Source organism: Lutjanus erythropterus, chromosome 1, assembly GCF_056507025.1.
Source record: "Lutjanus erythropterus isolate fLutEry1 chromosome 1, fLutEry1.hap2, whole genome shotgun sequence".
NCBI lineage: Eukaryota > Metazoa > Chordata > Actinopteri > Lutjaniformes > Lutjanidae > Lutjanus > Lutjanus erythropterus.
This window is the reverse complement of record NC_139317.1, coordinates 8,819,211-8,842,850: the sequence shown is the minus strand read 5'-3', so window position 1 is coordinate 8,842,850 and position 23,640 is coordinate 8,819,211. Positions and strand designations below refer to the sequence as shown.

The 23,640-nt window shown below is 38.0% G+C and overlaps 1 protein-coding gene across 1 annotated transcript in view; it reads right to left on the bottom strand.

Moving 5' to 3' along the window:
• luzp2 (leucine zipper protein 2) overlaps positions 1-23,640 on the bottom strand; it is a 240,969-nt gene that overhangs the window by 91,331 nt on the left and 125,998 nt on the right. The window contains exons 3-5 of the mRNA XM_084723563.1: positions 19,377-19,447; positions 14,305-14,386; positions 7,574-7,636 (exon numbers count right to left, since the gene is read on the bottom strand). Of these exons, the coding sequence (XP_084579689.1) occupies positions 7,574-7,636; positions 14,305-14,386; positions 19,377-19,447 (216 nt within the window). The remainder of the gene's footprint in view (positions 1-7,573; positions 7,637-14,304; positions 14,387-19,376; positions 19,448-23,640) is intronic.

Genomic DNA, 23,640 nt, shown 5'->3' with positions numbered 1-23,640 from the left:
CCGGCCACAGGACCATGGTTACTGTTGAACTCTGGTCTTTACAGCTCTATCTAGTTGTCAATCAAGCTCATGTCAGGCTGTGATTAACTTACAGTGTTACATTTGAAACTCCTGCTACTCTGCTGCTGTATAGAAAAGTCACTTTGAGTTTATTATTGTAGTATCTGTCATCTATTTTGACTGATTACTCGCTTAGATGGTGGTGGTGAGCAAGCGATATAATCTGTGGCATGCCTGCCCTGAGGATGGTGTTCAGTCAGATATAATGTATGTCATTATGCCTGTCATATGACTGTCCTAAGATGCAACATTGAGAGCTTTACCATACGACTGAGGAGGAAACTGGGGCAGTAAAATGATAATGCTTAAACACTTTTGACCTTTTGAGTTTCGGCACATGAGAAATGTTCTGTTGCTCACACAAATGTAATAGATGCAGGGAAATGTTCCTCATGATTCCCAGCATGTAGCCGCGACTTAAATGTCAGAGCGTCACAGATGTCACAGGAATTTCCAGACTTCTATTGACCACAGATGACCCCGTCTGTATGTGATTATTAAAGGCCTTCAAACCTAGAGAGGCCCCTTTTCCAAGATATGTAGATCCGGAGGAGAAAAAGGCAAACCTTAAAATGCCAACAATGAAGCGTTCACACGATAGGGGAGCGATGGTTCTCTAAGAGGTGCTTTCCGTCAGTGCTCCTGCTCTTTGCCTTGTCCTCCTGCCTGCACAGTAAATCTCAGTAACTAACCTCAGAGCTGCTCTAATTGATGCCGCATTTGCATGGCAATTCTACCCAAAACAACTGTTATTTTTTTTCCAAGTCTCTTCAGTTACAGTTCAGCTAAGTCTAATTCAGGTCAAACTGTTGGCAACACTATTTGCCAGCTCTTTGTTTTGGCAAGATTAATGTGTACATCAAGGATTGACTTATGCTAATGAGGTTTAGCAGAAAACTGAACTGTGTGTGGCAAACATTCGAGCAAAGATCATTTTGTAAGTGTCTTGGTACTTGTTCTAATTCCAAATCAAGACGTTGTTTAAGAGTAAAGGAATCCCTAATTGTTCATTACAAAGTCAAATCATGGCCTCCTTTATGGGTCATTTAGCCAGTTAAACCGATCTGCCACACAGTATTGCCAACATGTGCCACCTCCTACTGTGAAAATCACTTGATTGATTATGGAAGTGTCTCTACATTTACCTCTGATTACCTCCCACAGAGTCGAGCATGAAGAACAAATTCAATACTTAACATTCACAGACATTCATTTTAAGTTGACTGCTACCTGAGATACTTTTTAAGCATTAGGAAAAATGTTTCAAGGCTTACGAGATGTATTACTTTATCTATTTCTTGAGTATCAGTGGCAGTGACACCAGACCATGGTGCTATTATATAAGTTTATAAAAGACATTGTGATTTTTGCTAAATACTGTATGATTATAATGGCAAAATACTGCACTCGTTCTTGCGACAAATCAATATTTTGAGGGAGTTTTGATTTTTACTCATCAATTATGTTGGGAATATATGCTTTAAAAGATCAAAGTCTCAGCTATTAAAACTTTTAACAGGCCAATGTTATAGTGATTTAAGTTTTTATTAAATAGCATTTTTTTGTGGCTGAGGACTTGAATTTAGGCAACTCCACTAGCCACACAAAAGTCAGTTTGTTGATGTAAACTAATTTTATAAATCCTTATGAACATATAATTAATGAATATAATAGAAAAAAAAACTTATCTATGATAGAGTTAACAGCCAACTGAAGGTGCTGATGTCACAAACAGGGGCATGTTTTTTGACTGTGTGGACCAAGTCGGACTTTTCTTTTTTAAAATAATTGAAAAAAGTATTTAGTTTTTTTTAAACACACAGAGAATTGAGAGTTATGTCACCTCCCTTAGTAGAGATGTCAACTCCATAAGATGGATTATCTGGCAGAGCTGACATCTTACTTAGTTGACAAAATGTTAAATTTTTTCACTTCACAGAATAGTTGTGGTGAATTTCCTTGTATGCCAGACAACGTTTGAAAATGGATGACTGAAAAATTGTGCAACAAAATGACGTTCAGGATGAAGATCCACTCAGTAACATTACAAAGTAGTTAAGGTGGTATATTTCTTTATAGATTTTAGTCACTATATCACTATAATTTATAAACTGCACAGTCTGTGACGCTCCTTTGGTTGTAAATATACTCAGTGTATTGTACTTCAGGAATAATCAGCTCAGGAAACCAGACAATCATGAGAATTTAATTATTTAGAAAACTTAACAGGCGAGCTCAGTAAAGTGAGAAGTACGTTTCCTGTAGGGGTGGGCTGTATACCTGTGATGTCACCGTCATTACTGTGATAAATGTTTTAGCATATTAAAATTAATGTGCTTTACTGACTGCAATAACATGCACATAGAGGGTTATGCATGCACTCATAGAACTCGAGTTACATTCAGTAACTATTATTTTCCTTGATGGTGCAGACTCCAGACCAGCACGCAGACTGTGTTCAACAAGAAGATGTGGAAGGTGATGTTATGAGCAAAGCGCACGTTTCTCTGTTATTAGCAGCATGAACCAACACAAAAGAAAATCTTTAGCTGATTAGAGGGAGATTTGAGGATCTTTTTCCAACTGCTAGAAAGAGTGGTGGTAAGTATTTTAGAGCTTGACATAACAACATAAAGTTGGTCAACTTGTGATGTTTCAAAGGGGCCCTGTGAAGTTTCTCATGAAGAAACTAAAGTTCTGTTTATATTTGTTCACATTGTGTGAATCCCTGAGGTCTAAAAAACATGTTGAATGCATTTTCTCCATCATAAAAAATTTGCAAAGCCAATTTTTTGAACATTATGAATCCTGCATTGTTCACATAGCTGCCACTTCCCTGCCTTTAATGGCACAATGCTGTGTATCTTGGCTCATTAACACCACCTGTAGATCAGTGGAAGAGTGTGAAACCATTGGCAGGACTGTATATGACACCCACATGCATGAGCCAAACAAACCAGGAATCCACACACACACACACACACACACACACACACAAAAGAACTGCTCCATAGCCTTGCTAAGACACAGGCAGAGACGGCATGTCATTTTATGCAGATACGTCATAGGAACAAAAAAATCAGGTGGCATGGTATAAGTTAGAGCAAACAAATCTGGGTATGGAGGAGGTGCATGGATGGGTGAAAAAAAAAAACACAGGACTTTCACCCTGAAGACCACAAGTGAATGTTACTGAATGTATATGATATATGCCAAGTACTTTACTTATATAACATCTCTTACATAAGTAACTAACATACCCATTTTAATCCAAACCATGGTCTTTTGTTACATCAAGCTGTTTAGTTGCCTAAACCTACCCAAACTGCAACAACGTAGCACACAAGATCACCATGATGATGAATGTAACCTGACTATTGTTAGAATATCCAAAACTCACAACAATTGTCTTGTGATTCTGTTTTTTTTTTTTTTACAATTCCTGAATCAATTTTTTGATGTACATAAATAAGTAGTGCTTAGTCCTTTAGCTCAGTGTTAACACATGAAGGTGATTCCTATTGACGCGCTAATAGAAATTAGTGATAGCGGTAACATTATCCTAACCAAGAGATCCGTTTGACTTCCCATACTGAACATAAAACAACACATGCACTCATACTGATCAGTGGAAACTAACAGCTGCTGACTTCACATCACTTATTGCTACTCTGGCTTCAGCACTCCAAATTGACCGGCTAAGGCAAACTCAAAGGGTCAAAATTCAAACTCAAAATTCACAGTTTTAAAGTTCAATTTCAGATGTGAAGGAGTTAATTAAAAGGCTGACAAAGCCACATGGCCCTACATGGAATAGTTTGGACATGTCAGATTTAAATGCAAAGACACGACACGCAGCATGTCATTAAAAGTGTTTGCTATTTATCCCATGAAATTACAATGTCTCTGTGTCCAGAGTGTCTAATCTGTAGAAATGGTCAGATTCCTGGTGAGTTGGGCTTGTTGTCGGGCTGCAAGGCCCAGAGAGTCGGTTAACAATTTTATGAACCCCATCATGCAAACTGTAGTCACTGAAGCCCAGGAGGTTACAACTGGTCACCTTATTAACGGCAAAAGTATTTGACCTTTGACTTCAACTACAGTGAACGCCACCACAGATTACGCACTGCAGTGAGCGGTACTGAGCGGTAGAAGATGCAAGCAAGACATAAAAAAGCAAAATGGAGGATAGAAAGAGAAAAGGCCACACTCACAATAAAAAAACAGCTTCACATGCTGATGTGACTGAATGTGCCAAACTCAGCAACTTGTTTATGATAAAAACAAGCTCACAGCTTGAGAAAGGACAGAACGAGCGCCAGAAGTTCATGGTGATGATGAGATAGGTTTGCTTGCTTTGTCTACAACGTCAGGATGTATACTGTGCAAAAAAAAATATTTAACTTATAAAGTTGCTTACAAAGCGCATATTTCTCCAGTATAAGAGGTTGTGAACTAAAGCAGGCCGGTCTGAGGCATGAAACTCTAAGACTGTAAATAAGTCCCACTGCAGCCCCGCTGTGATGTTACACAGCTGTCATTCTGCTGGTTATAGATGATTTAATATCAAACCACACAATCTGTGAAATTTAGAACTTTATGCTAAACTTTGTTCATTATATCTCTGTGTATGACTAAATATTATCCTTCAATTTGATCAACTTTGACACAGCGTCCTTTCCGCTGTACTGTTTTTGATCTACTGTGAAGTTTACACACGTGTGATAAATTCACTGAAAGCTGGCAGATTCTTTTCTTAACAGTTTGATGTCAGTAAATTGGTGTCATTATGTCATTGTTTGGTTCTTCATTTTAAATACTTGATCGTGTAACCAAAGCAGAGTTTAGTCAAAATTGGTATCAAATTAATTTGAACATCTGGCGAAAATCTGTTTTCTTCGCCGCAGCAGTGAGCAGTATGGTGTGCCAATTTTCTCTCTTCATCATCATTTCTCATGATCTTGTGATCTAATTAAAACTGCCTGCCTGCAGTTCATACAGCAAAAAGAACAATCTACGATGCTGTGACCATAGTGGGCCATTATAAGACATTATGAGCCTTTGTAACACATTTTATGGGACTGGAATGACTCTTATCTCCTGATTCAGTGCTATCACGATACCTGGGGCCAATTTAATATGCACTGCGACTCTGCAAGAACTGCAGATCAAATGTCAGTCGGTCTTTGAGCTTTATTTCAGCAGCATCATTTCTACACTGCATATAAAAGTGTTAAGTGAAATACTTCTTGAAGAAAACTTTTGCTGCTCATCAAGCTGGAGACATAAGAAAACAATGAATAAATAGGATGTTATTCCAAAATGATTGCTGTAGTTGGTCAGTGTTGAAGCCTGAGTTAGCAATAAGAAGTCAGCAGCTATTAGTTTGTTTCCACAGAGCAGCATTAAAGTATGAGCACACAGGTCATTTTATCTTAAGCATGTGAAGTCAAATGGATCTGTTTGCTGGGACAATTAAAACAAAAAAAAATGATAGCAATGCTAATGTTGGCTTAAGAATTTGGCATAAAAAAAAAATCGATTCAGAATTTTTTCTTTTAAACGAGTCACAATAGTTTTTTCTTGTACCTATACTACTTTATATTTTAATTGCAGAAAGAACAGCTCATTAATTGCCATGAATATTTGTATAATGCACACAGCATCATGTGTTCTTAGAACAAAGTTCAGAGCTTATGAAAATAAGCTGCTTTATAGCTAATTATAAAGTGTGTTATAAGGAAGGGCGGTTATTTCTGAATCAGATTAAACAGGCCTGTGTTAACATTTTTAGAGTTTTATGTTAGCCATCATCTCTTTGGTCTTTCTTTTGATTATTATTTACATCACAGAAACAGGGAACAGATCCACAGGTGCCTCAAAAATCAACACAATATGAAGGTTCCTTGTATCAGCTTTAATAAAGCAATTAGAAATAAATAAAATAATGTATTAAAAAAATCAAAACAGGGCTCAACAATAAGCCTGGGGCAAGTAAGATGCCACGTCGAGCTAATAAATCTAACAACTCCCTCAAGTGGTAAAAAAAAAATTAAACTACTTTCATAATAGATTACTTGCTAAAGTAATTTTTCACCCAAAATGGCAGTAATATGTGGAAATCAAATATGGAAATTTCCTGATTTTCTTTGTGTTTTATTTTATATTATATTAAACTAAATGTCTTTGGGTTTTCGACTGACAAAACAAAACAATTAAAGACATCACCGTGGACCCAGATTAAACATGACGATCAACTTTAGTGAGAATGGAGTAAAATGTTAAATGGACTGCATTTATATAGCACTCTTTAGTCTACAGACCACTCAAGGTGCTTTACACCAAATCCCAACATTCACCCCTTCACACACACATTCACACACTGATGGCAGAAGCTGCCATGGAAGGTGTCAACCTGCTCATCAGGAGTGATACAGCACTTTCTATCCAAAGCCCCCCGCAATGAGCCTCTGTGGAATCCAGGTGGGCGACCTGCTCTACCTCCCGCCGCAGGAATCAGTCAATCTGAGTCAAAAAAATTGTATAAAAACCTGTCTTGTGTCATTCAGAGGCAGGTCCTCTCCACATTTACTCGTTGAAGTGACCGAAGGGGCTTCCAAATCAATAAAATTCAGTAAAATCGATTAAGTGGACAGTGCTGCATAATTTCATGTCATTTGTCACAGTATTTGTCTGCAGAAGTTTCATTTTGACATTTCTTTTCTTTGTTACATAGCTGACAGACAAATCAAACATAACAATGGAAACATCCAACTTTAAATGCCTAAACATCTTTAGATGCAGCTCTTGCCGATGTAGCTACAGTATGTTGCATTTAATGGGCTCGTGTTGTTTTGATTCTTTTTTTGTTGGTGTATTTTATTTATTTTTTTACTCCTACAGATAACAAGCCAGACGGTGGATATAATGTGGTGTCACATATTTTCAGTACAGCTACAATAGTATTTGCCAGCAGAACTTTTTTTTCCCCGAGCTGTCTAAGGCATCAGCTGTAAATGTCAGATTTTGGTGTCAGCCCCCTCAGAATCAAAGAGAAAAAAAAAATCCTTTTAGACGAACTATTTTGCACTGATGTTCAACAATCATGCAGAGAGAAATCCATCGCAGAAGAAGAGAGAGACCAATTTCTTAACCAACAGAAGCCACGACAGTCGTGATCACAGACATGATCAAAGACACACTCCAGTGTTTACAAAGCAGTCGCTAAAATAGATATATTCATGCCAGCGTATGTCCACCTTTGATTGAAAGCAACCAGCTCGCCCCCCTCAGTCTCTGGAGATTGTCAGAAGGCATTTGGCAAACACAGAAAATCATTAAATGAAATGGAAGCAGACGGGCAGGGGAAGTGGGCTCCTGATCAGTAAATTAGACTAAATTCTCCCTTTATGTTTGCGTATATACCTCAAGAATGCATAAACTGAGAATTAATTATGTTGAAATCAGGGGCTTTTTTTTGCAGAGATTCAAACCATCCTGAAGTGAAACTCACCTCTTGCTGTAAATCCTTGATGATTTTGGTCTTTTTCTCCATCTCCACTTTGAGAAATTTAATCTGAAAACGGAAAGGACAAAGACGATCATGAATACCGAGCTTCATTATGTGTTTATTTCCAATTCAGTGAGCATATTTAATGAAGGTTATGGATGTTGAGTGTGCCCATTTAAGCAGTGCATGTGAAATTAAGTGCATTGAATGAAGGCGGTTACAGCAATTAACGAACAGCCGTGTCAGTATCTGATTTAATGTTCTCCAATATTAAAACCCAAAGCAGGCAATATTCTATATTTTGTCAATAAACCACCAATGCCTCAGTCCGCCTCTTAAGACTTTCTGAGGCACTCACACCAATCCTACTGAGGAGTAAATCTTTTAAAATGGGTGGTCACTGTAGTTTTTAGCAAACATTACTCAAACAGATGAATGAAGAGATTTTTTTTTTTTCTTTTTTGAGGACTAGTTTCAGCAGCAGATTAATACACATTCAGTGGTCTATTACCCATTTACAGCAGCAGGACAGTGTGTGAGGGATCGACTCTAAACAAACTACAGTGCTCACATTCATCGTGATGCAGGAACGTGTCATCCAGTGCAACAGTGTGGCTCATTGATTTGTTTGGGGGGTTTTTGTCTTGGACAGCAATGACGCTCTCTAGCAGAGAAGAATAGTCTATATCAGGCTTTGGGTAAACACAACACTTGTTAGTAGCATCAGTTCATTGTTGTTTTTTGTCTTTTCATGGGATTTGTTGATAATAAGACAAGTAGAATGTCCCCTGATTCATCCTATAACAGTTACTGTTTACACTGAAGTTTTCAAATTAAACTTTGAGTATCACCCAACTATTACAACATACATTCAGACCTCCATGGTTAAAATTAGTATCAGTCACACCAATCAATAGAGGAACTCTCTGCTAAGTCGTGTGATGCCTGCCGCAAGACTCTATGAAACGGTTCAGTTAGGAAAGGGGGCGTAGCTGAAGTATAATGGATGAGGCAACCTGTCTCCAATGAAAAATTACAGCTGCGTAATGACTATCACAAGCGCCTAAAACAAACAGGCAATGAGTTATGAAGGCGGTGTAGCTAAAGTATAGCCTAACCATCACCAGTGACAAAGGAACTCTGCTGAATCCAGTGATGCCTCCCACAAGTGTCTACGACAAACAGTTCAGAAGTTATGAAACGGTACGAAGCTGAAGTGTGAGCGTTAGTCATTGCACGTCAATCCGTTTAGAAGTGAAGCCACTCCCACTGCCACGCCCCCTTTCTGCCAGTTGTCACAAACAGTTAATCAGTTGTCCTTCAGCTCATGAGCAACATTTTCACTAAACCTTGTACGAGTCTGTGAATCCATGTGGAAGTTATGCAGCTTTTTGGGATAGGTCACTTAAAAAGTCCTTCAACAAAATCCTCATTTCAAATAGAGTGATTCCTAAGATTAAATGAGTTTGTCTTTAAAAAAAAAAATAAATAAATACATTTCTTTAATGAACATAACTTGTCAGTTGCTGTTAGATTTCTTCTACATCGCACTGTTAATACAGATGTGTGATTCCTTTTGTGTGCAGCAAACCAGTTGGAAGAATCCTTTGCAGCCACCACTGGAATCTATGTCTACAAACAGTGTAATAATAATATTAGTGTAGCCTGATGTTTATCTGCAACAATGCAGAAATACTGGGTTTAAACAGAATTAAAAGACAGATAAAAATAAATAAATAAATGAAAAAAAAAAACATGCTGCATTCAAAAGTTGATTTAGAATTTGAATGTCAACTTTGTAAGCAAAGCTTTGAATTATTCAGTACAGTCCTACTTGATGATTTATGATTTATTGTTTATGTTGAAGTTTATTACTCTAAGTAAATGTTGCGCAGATGCAAAAAGGCAATGTCTAAAAAAGCAGAAAAACACTCCCTCCGTTCTCTCTTTTTTGGGGTGAAATTCAAAGTCACAGTTTTTTATTTTTTATTTTTTTACATTCTAGCAAGACACCCGGGGAACTGTGAACTAGACTCCACCAGTTGACTCACATCCCTGAGCAGGGCATGATAACATCAAAGGTCATGTTCAGTCACTGTCACTGCCCCTGAGAGCAGTAAAAACATATAGAGAGAAAAAAAAGAGAGAGAGAACCCCCTGGTGCAGCAGTTAGTTTTGCTAATTTCACTGAACAAAAAGGGAAATTAAAGCAGCTTCTGTGCTCCAGCAGTTAAGTGTACTGAATGCTTGTGATTATGCCAGTGCAAGTCGCAAACACAGTGTTAGCATTTGATTTATTGTCTTTAATTTAACCAGTATGAACACTGTTTGCATTCAGGCAGTATATTGAGCCTCCCACTATAAATGAACACTGTTCCTTATAAACTGACAGAGGCCCCCTCGCTGTAATGAAACACAGTCTTTGGCTTTTCAACTGGCCACCCATCAAGACTTAAAGACTTTGTAACTCTGATAAAAAACCTCTGTCACACATTATATTTCTCTCGTGCCTTACAAACTTAGTTTAGCATAGAAAGTGTTCAGAAATGTTCCATCTGAGACTCTGATTGCAGCACATGCAATACGCTGAGGCATTTATCCCTGCAGTGAGCAACTGCCTATTTTCCACTGTGTGCCTGATTTAATAGCCCATATGCTTATCATGTCAGAGTGATATCTTTGTTTATCGCAATCCTTTTATCATGAGCTCAGCATGTCTTGCTGGTGCAGGCCTGTGGCTTGTGTTTAGCCAGCAGACAGGGGTTCAAACACCGACTGCAGATGGTGAACCGCTGCCACGGGCTACCATATATTTAAAAGAATGAATTCTCTGTGTGTGAGAGAGATAGACAGGTCAAGGTTTCGTCTTTCCTTCTTTCCGTTTTTTTATAATCCAGAAAGGTGGTTTTAGAGCATCGCGTGTCCTTGAGAGAGGTCATGAAGATAGTCTGCAGGATAAAGAGGAAAAGATTCATGGGGCTGGTGACCTCATACCTGGTATGCACCCCGGGGAACTGTAAACTAAGCCTCACCAGTTGACTCACATCCCCAAGCAGGGCATGATAACATCAAGGTTGATGTTTGAGCCTTTCAGTCACCGCCACAGCCCCCAGGGGAGGGTTTATTAAAAAAAAAAACAAACAAAAAAAAAACACATCCTGATGCAGCATTAGGTTTTTAGTTAGAGGCAGTAAAAAAAAGTCAGGCAATATTATAACAGCGCCTATACACTATTTCAGTGTGATGAACACAACTATCGTTTTCTTTACTTAAAGAAACAGTAAATGCGTGTTCTGAGTTTGTCATATGACAGAAACACATGTCATTAACCACCCAGCTAAATCTGAATGAATTTAAAAAAACAAACAAAAAAAAAAAGCTAAAGAAATGAGCAATTTTCTCTGCTCTTAAATGCTGGGGGTTTGTCCGCTCCACCCTCTCCCACCACTGATGGTAAAATATTCTTTGCGACAGTGCTGACCTGCTTATGTTTAACAGGTAATTACTATCATTTTAACTATCATACTTTAGCATGCTAGCCTTCTAGCATTTGCAAAGTAGCATCATCTACAGCTGAATCTGATGGAGAGGATTGTTAGCTTGGGCTTGGGCTCACAAAGTTATTAGAATTCATTTTAAGTGTGATATGGATGTCTATTCAAAATTTCACTGTAATACCTCCAGTGGTTCCCGAGACATTTTACTCAAACCCACAAATGTCAAGTTCATGATAGAGCTAAAGTCAGGAGATCATCAAAGTCATGAAAATTCATCCTCTGTGCACCATCGATCTTTGTATCACACTGCACATCAGGACACTGAATCATTGTTGAGATATTTCAGTCTGGATCAAAGTGGTGAACTGAATGACCGACCAGCAGGCTGACATTGTCTTGCATAGAGTCACACTGCAAGTGAGGCTAAAAATACCAAGTATTTGCTGCTCTCAGGTTTCAGCTGTGTATTTACTGCTTCTTTACATTGTAATTTGAATATGTCTGGGGTTTGACTGTTGATCAGACAAAACGGACAACGTGACAATGTCAAATCACAGGCTTTAAATTTTTCAGTTCCAGTGTTAAAATTAGCTTGTTTATGCAGTATCTCTAGATTTGTACTGCATGATTCTAAACCAAAAAGTCAGAGAAGTAGTTTGCTTGCAAAAATAGAAATAGTTATTCCAGCTTCTGATGAGCAGAAATGACCAAATGCACACTCAGAGCAAAAAAAAAAAAATCTCCCTCTTGCAGAATACTGCCTGAGATACAGATTGGCTCAAATCTCATTGCCCACACTGTTGACATATTTAACCATATCTTTATCTTCTGTTTTGTGTCTTCTTTTGGTGGGCAGAAGATGCATTAAATATCAAATTTTTGCCAGCGCAGTGCCTCTAACATTTTTAACGTTGATTCTCTCTGCGGTTTTTGAATTTAATGTGGACACCAGGACCCAATAGAGTATCTCATGCTTCGGCTGGACGTCTGTGGCATTTTCATGCTGCAGAGGTGTTCATTTTAATCTCAAATCTCGGCGGGGGAGATAAATACCATTTAACAGAACATAAATGTCAAACTCAAACCATAAAACCCAGCAACTGGGATTTTCCACTGGTCTTAGGAAAATGGCAAAAATGTCACTTGAAATGTTCCTGTACTGTTGTTTATCTCGCAGACTGCAGAAGATTTGACTGGTGCACATTAAACCTTGTGACTGTGCATAAGAAGTCGTGACTATTACTGAACAGGCTTTTCATTGGAATATATATAGAGTGAAAATCCAAGAAGAATTCCAGGGCTACTGTATCTGTCCGTGCAGCCAGACAGGCTTCACGCTGATTTGTTGATAAGGAGTTTGGTGGCAGAACAAGAGGTGGTCTGAATAGTACGAGGATACAAATGTGGGACAATACAGTAAGATAGAGCACAAACACAACTTTGAATAACACAACATCTCCGTGGACTAGCTATGCTGCATTTTAAATGAGTTTGTGTTTACACCAGCAAAGTTTGGCTGAGGGAAGACACGGCAGTCACAGCAGTTTGGAGTAAAAGGCTGGTGGAGTTCAGTTTATTCAAAAGAAATGTAAGTTTGTGTAAATGTTTGTCCTCTGAAGAATTGCCATTTTCATGCAAAGCTACATTTTTTTTTCTTGGTTCTCTAGTCCTTATAAGCATGAGCAGAGTATCATCTGCATGCAAATTATTTAAGATCTGTTTGTAGTATGAAGTCTACATAATGAAGAGACATTTTATCTAAAAAATGTAAACAGACAAATTTAGGGGAATGTAGTCAAAAAGGATTAAGTACATCACCTCACAGAGACCAGACCTGCTTAAATTCAAAGTGTCATCTCCACTAAACTACAAAGACGACTGTGGAGCAGATTTTTATGGATAAATTAGTGTGTCTGACATTGTTTTGTTCAAGTGTTCGCAGTTACTTAAAGTAAAATGATGCAAGACAGGCTTTACTCAGACAAGGATTAATGTAATTAAGCATAACTGCACAAGTTATGTGCATATATTCTGTATTTATGTAAATATGATTTATGTTCTCAGTCGAGCTGTGCTGGCTGTGAATCACCTCCCTAAGAGACGTAAAAAATGAAAAGAAAATATTTGTTTGTGAAACAAAAGCTCTAGTTTTAAAAATCATTATATTTGAAATGACTTGAGCTGAAATGATTAGTTGTGATTTGCTTAACAGAAAACTAATCAAACTGTTTTGATAATCAAATGATTCTTTGTCATCAGTCAAAGAAGTTTCAAGTTAAATTCCGACATTCATTTGATCCAGCTCCTTAAATGTGACAATGTGCTGCTTTTCTTTATCTTAGATGGAGAACTGCAACAATTAATCGATTATTAAATTAATTGCCAAGTATTTTGATAATCAATTAATCGGTTTGAATAATGTTTGAAGAAAAATTAAGTCAAAATCCTCAGATTCCAGCTTGTTAAATGTGAATTCTTTCTGGTTTCTTCACTCCTCTATGTTAACACCATTCTCTGACATTTTATGGACCAAACAACTAATCGATTAATTAAGAAAATAATCGACAGATTAATCTAATGAAAATAATAATTTGTTGCAGCCCTATACCTCCTACAAGCCCATCTCCAAAACACTCTTTAAGTTGACTATCATATAAAGGAGAGTAAAAATCATTATATCTAAGGAGCTGAAACAAGTGATTAGCATTTTTGTTTGATGAAATGAGAAACCATCATTTTATTATGAGTACCTTTGGGTTTTCGACTGTGGGTCAAACAAAATAAGCAATTTCAACACGTCACCTCGGGTTCTGGGAAATGGTGATGGGGATTTTTCACTATTTTCTTTGTGATTAATTGAATCGAATTTGCCATTCAGTGTAGATAACTTTGTGTAATTTAATTAGAAGCAACGTGAGAGTGTATTGAGCAGCATTTGATGGTAGATGGAGAGACAGATACTACAGATGGAAAGATGGGTAGATAGATGGATAGATTAGTACACGCTCTCAGGTTATAACGCCTTTGTCCGCTCTTATTAATTTTTGTGTGGGGGTTGGGGGAAGAACACAAAGCTTTCTCTCGCTATTTCTGAGAGTTTCAATTAAGTGGTGAGGCGAGAAGGCGAGAGAGTGGGCTGCTGGGTAATGAGCGTGGATCACTGAGGGGCCTGTGTGACAGGTGACGGGGCTGGTTAGGGGAGACCGGATGTTGATGGTCAGGTCAGCTCTGTCTTACCGTGGCCTGCTGCTTCTCTGCTCTCTCATTTGCCTCATCCAGCTGCTTCTGCAAGGCTGCCTGGAGGGACTTCATCTCCTCTCTGTCAAGTGAGAGGGAAGTGAGAAACACTCTGTTAGCACATCGTCCTCACACTCTGAGGCCTCCACTGCTCGCCCACAGAACAGCTTTGTTAAATATACCACTGTTAAGAGTCATTTTGCACAGACACCGTTTTGATAAAAGCAATTTTCACTCATCTGTCTTAGGTTATTTTAGGTTAAACTGTGTGGAAGAAAGAAAAAACAATAGTTTACATTTGTTGTCATCTGAAATATTGGATTAAAGCAGGTTCATTCCATTTTTGAGATAAATGCTGACAAATGTTTGAATATGCAAAATGAAAGCTGCATGAATATAAGTGTAATCTGATTGTGTTGCATGAGGGAAATTTGCAATTATGCAAAGTCACAGTTTGTAAACAAATATATTGCCTTAATATTGTGATTTTTTCACAATATTAATATTTTTTTTCACAAATTCAAGTATCAAGAAGCACACATTTTATTTGTGACATTGGCATTTTAACATCAACTTCTGATTTTATCTTTCCATCGTAGGAATGAATGATGCCATAATGCAAACATTAAAAGAGAAATATGTGTGTGTTGTGCTCAGTGTTCAGGAAATTGTACTGCAGTTCAAATAGACAGTTTATTAAATACAGTTGTAGGGTGAATCCTTATTTAATGTTTGCAAAATAAAGTGCATTTATTATTATCATTATTTGCATTGTTTAAAGACATCAGAATTAAGGAAACAAATTCTATGAACTCAAATTTTTCTGGTTGCTTTGGTCTCAGGGTTGGCAAGTACATGTACAGCAGGCTATTCATACCATAATGCAAGGTTTAACAAACACACCAAGACAAATATCATAAAGGCACTATAGATTTTTGGTGAATGAGGTCATGCATAATGAAAACACAGTGCATAATATTCATTATGTTGTATTCTGTAGAGACCTATGAGCATTTGGAACGCTCCACACAGATTTTATGCATGCTGTATGAAGACTGGTTCTGCATTCATCATGCGTTTATAACATAAATGTTAATGCATTAAAATGCAATGGATATTTCAGTACCGTTTGATGCTCCCGTGCACAGATAACAGCAATGCACACTGAATTATGAATCAAGTGGGCAAGTGATGTGGGTCAGTGGTTTCAGAAACGCTTGTAGAAATCACATCACAAGGCACCGCAGCTAAATTAGAGGTAACAGTCTATTTACAGTTTGCAAGCATGGCTGTGAGTTTAAAAATATATGACGTGGTCGTGGTTGGCCAGTGGTGTAGCAGAGCTGCAGTATCTTTGAAGCCAGTACAGCAAATCTCAATGTTTGTGTGGAAAGCATCTCACTGCTCAACAGCCATATATACTCTTAAATTTTATATGCCAGTGGTCTTCACTCTTGGCATAAGATCAGCCTAGCAAACATTTTTCTTCACAGCGACCAGCCAACCACCACTGTGCTGGCATTTCATTTATATTCCCATCTCCTGCATCCACAACCTGGAAACATTTTGTACAGACAAGATCAAAACTGCCCAAAAGTGACAGAAAAGTGCAGAGAAATGTGAGATTGACACACTTTGAAAGCACAAATAGGTTGACAGCAGGTTAAATCACATCTGAATTAATTGTTACTATTTTGAAACCTTAAAATGGTATATTTTTACTGTCTGTACCTGGTGTGCTGGCAAACATTTTTGTTGCATTTCAGTTTGCAGCAAAATTATTTTCAGAAAGTAATCAAATCGCTGTTAAGAGTTGTCAAAAATAAATGACTTGCAATGAATCACCTGTCTGCATCTGCCATGATGGAGTCGGCCAGTAATCACACTTGGCAGACATGGAACTCCAAAGGTGGATTAATAACACTTTGAAAAAATTGCAGCTCACAAATGCTAGCTAGGCAACATCGAGCCAAGCTGCTGCTGCTTTATGGTTTTTAGCTTGATGACATGTGAGAGCTGCCACGGGCTGGTGATAGGCTATTGATTGGCTATCAAGATACTGCACACAAGAGGCTGGACTTCAATCAGGCTGACATTTCAGAGAGCATGAAGGCCACAAATGACTCCAAATCATTAAAAGTCTCATTACACACAACGTTAATCAGACAATCCTAACTGGTATGGCATTTTGTGTAAACACGTTTCCAGCTCGCTCGCAAGAAGATAAAGCACTAACTTATAAATGCTTGATGTGTGTTTCTTCACAAAAAGGAGACGGGGGACATCATTTCTGAATAGACAAGAGGGTTTCACAGTTGGATTATGCATTATCCACCTGCTTCTACAGCTTTGTATTATCATGACACTGGGCAAAACTTTAGGATAACCAGCATCAATTATAGTGAATGCAGCATTATTTAAAGGCCTTTAAAGTTTATTTTCTCATTCCTCTTCTTGCTGTTAGTGATGTGATCCAATATGAGCACAATATTTTCTGCCTTAGGTAAAAAAGTTTTGATTATTTTACATTTGAGATTTGATTGATTTTCTTTCGTTCTTTGTGCTCTTCACACTTGTTTAAAGTGTACGCGACTTCATTTGTTAAAGGTGATGTCACCTACTTGCATTCACCAATCAGGATTTGAGTTAAGATGAGTCGGTCAAATCTGATCAGACCACACACACACATAGTCCTGACCTTTGACTTTAAGTACAGATGGATGTGGCGTCTCCACCTCCTTGTATGGTACAAAAATGAAGCCAAAATATCAAAATATGTGCGCGCTGCCATCCTGCAACAGCTACTTTGATTTTTTTAGTTTGACCCATGTCTGATCCACTACATGGCTGGGGGTGAGCTTATGATCTGTACTGCAGCCAGCCACCAGGGGGCGACTGAAATGTTTTGGCTCCACATTTGAGAAACTGTCATGCCATTTGTCTTTATATACAATCAATGGTTCTGAGGAAACAGAGCTGAATTTTTGGGTCTTAAACTGTTTTATGGGTGGTATATATCAGTAAATGTACTCCCATTTATATTTTTAAATATTGTCATCGTAAAATAGCAACATTAGACACTCCCGGATAATGTAACAATCTTATAAGTTCATGTTATGACAACCAGTGTTAATCATTTCAAGGTAATTTTGTGAGAAATCATGTTTTGCTCGGTATTTTGTCACGATGGACGATTACAACTACCCACGAGCTTTGGCCACTGTTGCTACAGTGAAGAAATCACTCTGAGGTGTGAACTCAAAAGTCTTTGGCAGTGTGTTATATTCACCAATTCAACAACAACGACAATTTAATCCTAGAATGCAAAAGTTGATTGAATCAAAGGGATGATTCACCCCAAAATCAAAAGTACTTATTTTTTGTCTGGCCTGTGGTGTCATTTATCCATCTAGATTGTTTTAGTGTGACTTGCCAAGTTCCGCTGATCCTGGCCAGAGAGATGTCTGCCTTTTCTCAAATATAACGGGGCTAAATGGCACTTGGCCTGTGATGCTCAAAGCTATGTGTTCCACTGTGTGTTCCATTAGGAACAATCCAATCACAGAGTTTAAAAGTCTGTTATGTTATATAATCAAAACATTATAATGATGCACATTAAAGCCTGTGAAACCTATTTCAGGCATCCCTGGATCTGAAAGGGCCATTCAGTTTTCCCATAGACAATGCTGCATGATTCAGAGATGAAGCTCTTCTAGTCAGGTCAAGTCAATTTTATTTATATAGCGCCAAATCATAACAATAGTTATCTCAGTATTTCATACAGAGCAGGTCTTGACCATAGTCTTTAAAATACAACTTGGGTGGGTGGAAACTCTCCTGTTTAAATCATCGGTACAAAAGATTAACAGCTGTGTTCTGACACATCTGGTTCTTTGATAAAAATCAAAGGTAAAAGCCTGCATACATAAAAACTTCAATGTAATCGTTAACTACAACTTCCAGTGTGCATTTCATTAAGAAAGATCCGATCACAGTCTGTTTCGTGCACCTCAAATGGCTGGTACAAGCTGAAGATTTGGGTGTTGAGAAAATAACACCAATTAGCATCTTAAATTAATTACCCCTCATCCCAAATCCAAAAATACACATTTTTCCCTCTTACCTGTAGTTTTATTTAGCCATCCACATTGTTTTGGTGTGAGCTGCAGAGTTTTGAAGATATTAGCTGTAGAGGTGTCTGTTTTCTCTTGCATATAATGGAACTAGTTGGCACTTAGCTTGTGGTGCCCAAAGCATCAAAAAAATAAATAAATTAGAAAAATTCAACAGCGATGTCTCTTTCCAGAAATCATGACCCGGTTGCTCAAGATAATCCACAGACCTTGTTGTGAGCGGTTTCATGTAGGAACCGCTTTCTTTCGCTACAGTAGATTCTACTACCAACGAAAATAGTTCCTACATGAAACTGCTCTCAACACGGGCACCGCAAATCACGCGCCATTTAGTTCCATTACATGCAAGAGAAAGCAGACATCTCTACAGCTGACACCTCTAAAAACCCAGCAACTCAAACCAAAACTCTGTGACTGCATTTTTCTTAATGAAATCCACATTGGAAGTTGTAAATAACGACTAACTTGAAGTTTATGCAGGCTTTTACTTTTGAATCAGATAGTTCAAACACAGTTATTAATCTCTTAGTTTAACCAGGAGAGTTTACCAGCCACACTGGCTGTATTATAAAGAGTACAGTCTAGACCTGCTCTATATGAAGAGCGCCCTGGGATAAACTTCTGTTATGACTTTAGTCACTATATAAATACAACTGACTTGACTTCACTAAAGGAGCTTAATCTCTGAGTAATGCAAAAAGTGCCTGAAATAGCTTACACAGAATTTCATATTCATAATTATAATGTACTGCACACATAACACTTTAATTTATGGTGAAGGTGATGCTCAGAGAACATCACCTGTCTTTGGTCTGACTGCATCAGCAATTACTGGTGATTATTATAAATTCCTAACAACCTACATTTTGATGGCATTCAGGAGCAGCACATTATTGTTGGTAACTCATATTTAAGTCATTCATGATGTCTTGACTTTACCTCTGTTTGTGGCTGAGCTCCAGAATCCTCTGCACGTCCTTCTTGGCCACTGAGTCATCATTTTTCAGGGACTAAAAGAGAACAGAAGACAGTCTGTTTTTTGTTTTTTTTTTCAGGAAAGAAAGACACAGTTTGCATATTACATGACATACAAACTCCAACATGAGAACTGTTTCAAAGCACCCACAACAGACCGGGGGGAAAGCAAATACACTGCATCTACGCTTCCTTGAACTGGAAGGTAAATGTTTCAAAGTGTACCCAGGTAGTCAAGGTTGCACGTTCCTTCAAGCAACAGTCAAAAGCTTCAGTGTTAACTGTGCAAGTCTCGGGGGAAATAAATGCAGAATACTGTAATGAACTGTCAAAAGTACCAGAATCATAAAATAATTGAGGTGAATATTTTAAAATGATGCAGCAGATGTAAAATGCTGTTGATGCCCCAAAGAATTAAATAGCCTATAACAATCTGGTGATCAGTGTCTTCTAAAAATCCTAACGAGGCTACAGGCAGCCGCACAGATTGGATTCTACTGGTGCCTAAGCATCTGCCTGATGGGTAATTATGGATTAGTCAGGTCTCTGATTGCCCTACAAGCCCTCCAAGATATTTTTTATTTGTTATGAGCTGAAGAGAAAATTTCCAGACTTCTAAGAAAATGTGGACTCAAAGGGGGAGATAGCTTCTCTTAAAACCGTGCTTGAAGGTAATATCTGTGGCAATTAACAGAACATTTCCATAAACCCTGTTGGCTCATGTCACAGAGGAGATGTTTCTCTTCCTCCCTCTCTTCACTTCATACACATTTATGTCGAGGAGTGTGAATAGTGAAAGGAGCCAACAGCAGCTCTTGACAACAGAGAATGTATACACACTTCAGATAAGCTAATGTTAAAGAGGACCTATTGTGCTCATTTCCAGCTCTATATTTTTATTCTGGGACTCCACTGAAGTAGTTTTGTGTGATTCACAGTTCAAAAACAACTTTATTTTCATATACTGGTCCTTTATGCAGCCCCTTAGTCTGAAACAAGCCATTTTGACGTTTCTCTTATGGCCACCCTCCCTAATAGCTCACTTTTCCCTGATTGGCCAACTTCCAGAAACTTTATTCACTGATTTTAGTGGTCATCTCATATCCTCAAGCTGCTCTGCCTGAACTCTCTGTGATTTACAGAGATTCTTGATTTCTGACAGATAGCTTTACTTGTTGCTAGAATAACCGCTAACAGCTGCTAGCTCTTGGTGCCATCAGCTGGTTAGCTCAGGAAGTTGTACAGCTAGTCCATTGTCTGTATATAGGTTCTTTTTTCTGTGTATTATAAAAGAAGTGCCGCTCTAATTTCACTGTAAAACCCTGTGTTGTATAATGATAATAAATGTTCTTGAATCCTCTTGCCGATGACAACAAATCTACAGCTATATAGGGCAGTTAATTTAATGGAGCCGCTACAAAAACGCACTTTATAGACAGATTTTGATGAATCATCTGATGTCCTCTGGCTGCTCTGCCTGAACTCTCAGTGACTTCTGGAGTTTTCTGACGGAGAGGTAGCTTTACTTGTAGCTAAAGTAACAGCCAACTGCTGCTACTTCTTGGTAGCATCAGCAAGTTAGCTCAGTTAGCCATCCAGCTAGCTGTCTTATCATCTAATGGTGCTGGACTGGGAGCACAGAGCACAGGAGCTGTGGACTGCCAGAAGGAGGAGGTTTTCAGGCCTGTAGCAGGTGGACCCTGCAATGAAAGTAAACTGGACAGCTAACTGCAGGACTGACCAAGCTAACTCAGCAGTTAAATTACAGTTAGTGCTCATATGTGTTACAAGTAAAGCTATTCATCCATCGAGAAACTCCATAAATCATCCATCTCCATATATTTATCTCCTCAGTCCAAACAGACAGACTGAGTGGGAGGACGGGTGTGTCCCTGTTCTTTATAGGCACACTGTGTCTGGAGCAGATGAGCATCAAAGTCTGAAACCTGAGCTTTTTGCTCACAAGGATTACTTTTACATTTATTTAAGTCATAATTTGAAACTTCAGCCAATATGAACATCTGGCATTCTCTATTATATATAGATATATATATGACAGAAAATAAGGGAAATAATAATAGGTCCCTTTAAGTTGAAATTGCGCAGTTAGAAAAAATAAAATGGCTTGGAATTTTATATTGTTAGCAAAATTGCATCAGTCCCTGCATTCTGCCTTTGGTGATATTCAGTGATTTGTATCATCTCATATAGCCACGACTCAAATGGCCATTTAAACTCCCCCTTACATTACTGTCCTCGAAAGGGACGATAAAAGCTCGGGCCACAATTTTTTACAAGCTTGTTTTGTAACCTGAAAACAGGCTTACTGTCACAAAATATTTGACAGTTTGGATGCCAGAAATCTTCAAATACACCATCTGTCAAAGCAGATTATACTGTAGATCGGCAGGTAGCAGGGGTGGAATGTCTTGGGATCTCGAGATTTGATTTTGATTTCGATTCAGAGAGCTACAATACAATTATAAAATGATTAATGATGCATCTTTATCCATTTTAAGCTTTTATGCCAAGGGGTTGCCAGTCAGATATAATCCAGCAGTTGCTCAGCCAAACTCGCCAAACGAAACTTAATTTAGAACATAAACACAACACACATGTTTACATGTATTACTTTTCACAATCCAATTGGATGAAACATACAGTCCAATCTTACAAAACTGTTACAGGTGATCATGATGAGAATTGGGTTTTAAATTTATGATTACTGATTTTATTTTGATTCTTAACATAACATTTCTATAAATCCTGTTTGCTCTTGTCACAGGGAAAATGTTTCTCTCCCTCCTCAGTCCCTTGCTTCAGTTCATATACATTTAAATTGAGGAGTAAGAACAGTGAAAGGAGCCAACAACAGCTCTTGACAATAGAGTGTATATTCACTTCAGACGAGCTAATGTGAAGTTAAAACCATGCAGTTAGGAAAATAAAACTGCTTGCAATTGCATATTATAAGCACAATTGCATCAGTTCCTGCATTCTCTCTCTGGTGATATTCGGTGATTTGTATCATCTGTCATAGAGCCATGACTCAAATGGCCACTTATACTCCCCCTTGCATTACTGTCCTCAAAAAAGGGATGGTAAAAGCTTGGGCCACAAATTTTTACAAGCCTTGTTTTGTCATCTGAAAATGGGCTTACTGTCGCAAAATATTTTACAGTCTGGATGCATTTCCACTTTTAAGTTTAAATGCCAGCAATCTTTAAATACAGCTTGTGCATATTTTCCAGTCTAAACTATACTGCAGTTTGTCGACAGTAGGGGTGGGACTCTCTAGGCACGTTGTGATTCGATTTAGAGGGCTACGATGCGATTATAAAACAATTAACGACGCATCTTAATGTATTAGAATTTTAAGCTTTTAAGCTGGGGGGGTGCTGGTCGGATTATACCCAACAGTTGCTCAGCCATCCTCACCAAAACTCAAGAAGTAGCCGAATTTACGACGTAAACACGACACACATTTACATCTGCTGCATTTCACCATCCAGTCAGATGGAACACACAGTCCGATCTTACAAAATCATTACAGATGATTATGATAAATAGCCAATTCTTAACTGCATTGATCTGCATTGATTCGCAATCTTAACGAAACATTTCCATAAACCCTGTTTGCTCTGTTTCTATTCAGTGTTTTTTATCATCTGTCACAGAGCCATGACTCAAATGATAAAAACTCAGGCCACAAATTTTTACAGGCCCTTTTTTTTGTCATCTGAAAACAGGCTTACTGACAAAATATTTTTTTTAATTTGGATGCCAGAAATTTTCAAAAACACATTCTGGCTGTTTTCCAAAGCAGATCATACTGTAGATTGGTGGTGAAATTCAAGTTGTAGTTGAAGCATGCTTGAAATCCATCACTCTAATCAGCACACAGTGTTTTATTTTTGTCCTTTAATTAATGTTTGCTTTGTTGTTTTAGGTACATGAACTTAGTGTTTTGATTAAGAGTTGCTTGAAGATCTTTTTTTTCCCTCATGAGATCAGGTGAAATATATTCAGGAATCTTAAAACAAGACGTGGTCAGTGATGTTAAGTCTGGAGATGTTGGAAATTTTTTTGCTTTTCGTGAATTTATCCTCTGCTCTCCCTCAATTATTTTGTCCCATAAAGCAACCCCATTTAATTTCACGCCAAACTTGGCCTAGTGTTCCGCCTTGTAAAATGCAGCGTTGAGTTTTCTGTAGTTATAGAAATGTCT